The sequence below is a fragment of the Myotis davidii genome, unplaced genomic scaffold (assembly GCF_000327345.1).
Source record: "Myotis davidii unplaced genomic scaffold, ASM32734v1 scaffold571, whole genome shotgun sequence".
NCBI classification, from domain to species: Eukaryota; Metazoa; Chordata; class Mammalia; order Chiroptera; family Vespertilionidae; genus Myotis; species Myotis davidii.
Window position 1 is genome coordinate 582,595 of NW_006283136.1, and position 5,619 is coordinate 588,213.

The 5,619-nt window shown below is 34.0% G+C and overlaps 1 protein-coding gene across 1 annotated transcript in view; it reads right to left on the reverse strand.

The window, feature by feature from the left end:
* Positions 1-5,619, reverse strand: part of ACAP2 (ArfGAP with coiled-coil, ankyrin repeat and PH domains 2) — a 91,431-nt gene that overhangs the window by 68,429 nt on the left and 17,383 nt on the right. Inside the window, exons 2-3 of the mRNA XM_015562384.1 lie at positions 4,683-4,802; positions 3,841-3,894 (exon numbers count right to left, since the gene is read on the reverse strand). Of these exons, the coding sequence (XP_015417870.1) occupies positions 3,841-3,894; positions 4,683-4,781 (153 nt within the window). The 5' untranslated portion in view covers positions 4,782-4,802. The remainder of the gene's footprint in view (positions 1-3,840; positions 3,895-4,682; positions 4,803-5,619) is intronic.

The following is a 5,619-nucleotide window of genomic DNA, read 5'->3' on the forward strand; positions in this document are numbered from 1 at the left end:
TCTCTGATCATGGCCCCCCGGCTCTTAGCTCCCCCCTGGGTATCCAATCACTGTCAGTGGCAGGGGGCTTCTTTCTGCTTTCCCTTTCGCCTCCCTGCATTGTAACTACATATGCAAATTAACCGCCATCTTGTTGGCAGTTAACTGCCAATCTTAGTTGGCAGTTAATTTGCATATAGCCCTGATTAGCCAATGAAAAGGGTAGCGTCATACACCAATTACCATTTTTCTCTTTTATTAGTGTAGATGTGGAGGAAGTGAAAATAAGTGACTTCTGATATGATGTCATAAAAAGTATTGCAGCTTTCTCCATACCATTGCTCTTGGATCATTTATTTTGGGAATAACCAGATTCCATGAAGGACACTTAAGCGGCCCTGTGAAGAGGCTCCTTGGTGAAAAACTAAGACCTAGAGCCAACTGCCACATACATGAGATCTATCTTGGAAATGGATCCTCCAATCCCAGTGAAGCTTTCAAATGACTAGCCCCAGCCAACATCTTAATAGCAATTTCATAAAAGACTCAGCCGCTCTAAAAATTCCTGTCCCAGAAACTGTGAGCTAATAAATACTTTTTGTTTCAAGCACTATGTTTTGGGGTAATCTGTTAACAACAGGTAACTAATATATCCATCAGGTGAGTGAATAAACAAATTATAATATATCCATAAATACAGTACTACCAAGCAATAAAAAAAATGAACTATTGATAAATACAATCACATAATTGAGTCTCAAAATAATTACACTGAAATAAATTAGACAAAGATTCCATTTACATATTAATCTTAAAAATGCAAAGTAATCAACAATGATAAAAAACAATAACAAAACAATACAACTTTTCCCCTGGCATTACCATGTCATCACTTCTTTTGACTTTTAGCCAATATTTCATCTCTCCTTTGGTCTTATTTTTCACAATTCACACCTATTAATTTGTTTTATTTTTCACATTTTCCCTACTTAGCTAAGTATGTATGGTTGTTTCCTACGCATGTACCCTTGACCAGAATCGAACACGGGACTCTTCAGTCCACAGGCTGATGCTCTATCCACTGATCCAAACTGGCTAGGGCTAAATCCTATGCTCTTTTAAAAACAATGTTCAAAAATACTGATTGCTTTCAATTTTAGAAAAGAAAAACACATAAACATTATTGTAATCAGTTCAGAAATCTAGGTGTACATTAACATGACTAGCACTAAAAAGACCAATCTCAATTCTCTTAAAGCAAACTTTACTTATGTACTTTGCTTCAAACAAACATGATTTTTGAAGATATAATTTACTCTAAGAAAGTGATTTATAAAATATTTTCAAGTAAAATTTCTTGACAACAAAGTTTCCAACATACATTTAAACAATTTATTTACCAAAAGTTTATCATAACCATAACTTTGTACATAGAAAACTATAAAAAAGAGCATGGTATTCTTATATAAAACACAAATACAAGAATGACTGATTTAAAGAAAATATCAGAAACAGAACTATTACAAAAGATAAATTATGGAGAAAACATTTAACATATTATGCTAATGTAAATCAATAACTTTTAACAAAAAAAATAATGCTCACTACTGGTATATTTTTTAAGAAGTTGGAATCCAAAAGACCACTTGATTTCAAGAGAAATCAAATATACCATGCACTGGCATCCAAGCTCACTGGAAAGCAAAAAGAGAACTAGTAAGAAATCATTAAAAATAAATTGGTGCAAAATATTAGAGCTAAAACAATAAAACTGTTAGAAGAAAACAAAGGAATAAATCATGATCTGGGATTTAGCAATGGATTCTTGAATATGACCCCAAAAGCAGGAGCAACAGTAAAAAAAGTTAACTGAACATCATTAAAATTAAAACTTTTTGCATCAAAGGGCATTATCAAGAGAGTAAAATGACAACCTGCAGATGGGAGAAAAATTTTACATGTCATAATACATAAATTTTACATATCTGACTAAGGGTTAACATCCAGAATATATAAAGAACTCAGTTTTTCAAAAATTTTAATGGGCAAAGGACATCAATGGGCAACAGTGATGGAAGAACATATACAAACTAGAGGCCCAAATGCATGAAATTCGTGCAAGGGGTGTGGCCCTCGCAGCCGCAGCTTCGTCCGGAATGTCTCCCGGAAGGTTGTCTGGATGTTCGTTCCGCTGTTCAGCCATCCGGTCTAATTAGCATGTTATACTTTTATTATTATAGATGGCTAATAAGCACATGAAAAGTTACTCAACTTCATTAGTCTTTAGGGAAATGAAAATTAAAACCACAAAGAGATACCACTTCACATCTACTAGAATGGCTATAATAAAAAAAAATAGAAAAAAACAAGTGTTGACAAGAATGTAGAAAATTGAAACACGAATACATTGCTGGTGGGAATGTAAAATGGTACAACCTCTGTGGAAAACAGTTTGATAGCTCAAAAAGATAAACACAGAATTACGATATGACCTACAATTCTATACCTTGATATATACCCAAAAGAACTGAAAACAGGAACTGAAGTAGGTTCTTGTGCATAATAATTTTGGTACAGATAAAATTTGAACTACAATTAAAATAAACATTATCAGATAATTTCAGGCTTAATATGTTACCAAAAATAGTAATAAATAAGAAGAAATTCTAATAAACTTTGATTCTTAAAGAAGAACCAAAAATTAGCAGATTTTATAAGGAATATAAGTGTTGATATTCTTGTTATAGCTTCTGATAAATTTAAGCATTGAATTAAATAATTATATAACCATATGTTAATGTTTCTTAAAAATTAAGAAGTACATAGCTTATAAGCTATCATATTTTCAGCAAACTTTTATAAATTTGAAAAGGAATTTTCTAACATTCCAAAAGTAATATATAATCCTTCATTCTTGAAGGAAAAATGCCCTCAAATATTTTTTAGTTTTTTTAAATTTATCTTTATTGTTGAAAGTATTACCGATGTCCCTCCCCCCCCCCCCGCCGCCCCATTAACCCTCTCTCATCCCACAACCTTCCCCTCCCTAGGCATTCCCTGAACTATTGTCTGTCCATGGGGAAAAAATGCCCTCAAATATTATTTTAAATTTTAAAAAAAATATGTATTTTTATTGATTCAGAGAAGAAGGGAGAGAGAGAGAGAGAGAGAGAGAGAGAGAGAGAGAGAGAGAGAGAGAGAGAGAGAGAGAGAGAGAGAGAGAGAGAGAGAGAGAGAGAGAGAGAGAGAGAGAGAGAGAGAGAGAGAGAGAGAGAGAAACATCTATGATGAGAGAGAATCATTGATCAGCTGCCTCCTGCACAATTGGGAATTGAGCCTGCAAACTGGGCATATGCCCATACGAGGAATCAAACTGTGGTCTCCTGGTTCATAGGTCAACACTCAACCACTGAGCCACTGCAGCTCGGCACCAAATATTAAACACACAAATATATCAAATACTACAGCAGTCTTTAATACTGGCAAGTAATCAAACAAATGGGATGTAATATTTGTATCTTGAAAGAAATAAGAAATAACTAAATTACTTCTTCATTCTTGAAATAATTGCTTACAAATTTACAAAGGTACAATTTAAAGAAAAAACTTATGGATGTGTACCTCATTAATATAAGTTCAGTATTTTAGAATAGGAAATAAAATGTATTCTCTACCTCTCTCTCTTTCTCTGTCACACACACACACACACACACACACACACACACACACACACACATTTTAGATTAACACCCAACTAAAAAGTTGAAAATTCAAAGTCACTGAATTACAACTTAAATTATTTCATAAAATACTGCCACTAAAATAACATGGTCATATTAATACCTACTTACTGACACTTACTGTATGAAAATTTATCATTTCTTGAAGGCTGTCAGAAAACTTGGTCAAACTTGTCTATGACAAAAAAACCAAAGGAAAAAAACGAGTTATTTAAAATCCACTAAAACAGGCCACAAAAAACATTACTTCAGCATTTCTGACAAAAAGATCAAGTTACATTGTTAACAATAACATTTATTTCTAAGGAAAATCTCAATATCTCATGGGCATGCTCTGAAGAGGTCAAGTCTATGTGTAGTAACATAAAACCCCAGAACAGTCAAAGAATTAGTACTGCCCTGTCAATAGTATTATGCTAACAAATAGGAATGGCATATATAAATCTAAAAGTAAAATTGAGTGTATCAAGACTATGCTCATGAAGGCATCTATGGATCAAATAATCATCAAACTATACCAATTTCTTCACCTGTTATTATTCTTCATGAACGAAATGTCATTAATACCACATAATATAATGAGAGGTCTAGGCTAACGTAGCATAGGTAGCTGACCAAAACTTTCCTATGCAGCCCCTATACATACAGTTGACACTATTCTTAGGTTAATGTTCTGCTTTCCTCTATAAGCAGCTACTAGTAAGCAAAATCCTGCTCTTCCTGCTCAATCCTTCTTGTAGATGCTTCAGCTCACCGAGCAGTAAGTAAACTTATATTCACAATACAAATCAACCATTAACTTCTAACTATCCAAGAACACGGAACTGTACAAGACAGAACCAATGGGTGACAGCTTTTCTACTTCTAATTTTAAGGACCATTAAAACTCTTCATAAAGAAAATGGATGCATAATTGATTAATGTCATTGCATTTGTCATTTTAACTAATTTTAAAATACTAACCTCAACTACAGCATCATTACTAGAATATTGTGCCAGGTCTCGAATCCCATTCATAAACTGTTTATTTGCAACACAAAAGGCTTTTCCAGTGTCAATCATCACAATACAAAGCTTCACAAGCTGGAAAAAAAAAGTTACATCAGGTTGAAAATAATTTTACAAATTATGTAGTTAAACAAGCAATTCATATGAGAATTACAGCAAAAAGTTGACTTTTCAGGATCCAGAGATTATCTGTAACAACAAAAAAATCGTTTTATTGCCAGAACCGGTTTGGCTCAGTGGATAGAGCATCAGCCTGCGGACTCAAGGGTCCCAGGTTCGATTCCGGTCAAAGGCATGTACCTTGGTTGCAGGCACATCCCCAGTGGGGGGCGTGCAGGAAGCAGCTGATCGATGTTTCTCTCTCATCGATGTTTCTGGCTCTCTATCCCTCTCCCTTCCTCTCTGCAAAAAATCAATAAAATATATATTTTTTAAAAATCGTTTTATCAAGTCAAATTCAATCCCATAAATTAATCAAAGGACTTGTATGCATGCATATAAGCATAACCCATGGACACAGTCAGTAGGAGGGTGGTGGGGGCATGTGCTGGGGGAGTGGGTGGGAACAAGTGGGGAGAGGTCAATGGGGGAAAAGGATTCATATGTAATACTTTAAATAATAAAGAATTTTAAAAAGGGAAAAAAGAGTTTGTAAAGGTTAAATAAAGTAAATTTTTAAAAAGTTTATTAAGACACCTCTTCAGAGGAAGAAAAGGAAACTTCAGGCAGAGCAAGCAGTATGATAAAAGTTACTCAAAATAAAAATAAAAACTGTGGTATGTTGGAAGAAAGGGAAGCAAACTGGTATGGTGGGTTAGTACTGACGGTCATTTCAGTATCAGTCTGTCTAAGCAGATGTCTGAATTGATTATATTTATATTTCTCCAATGCC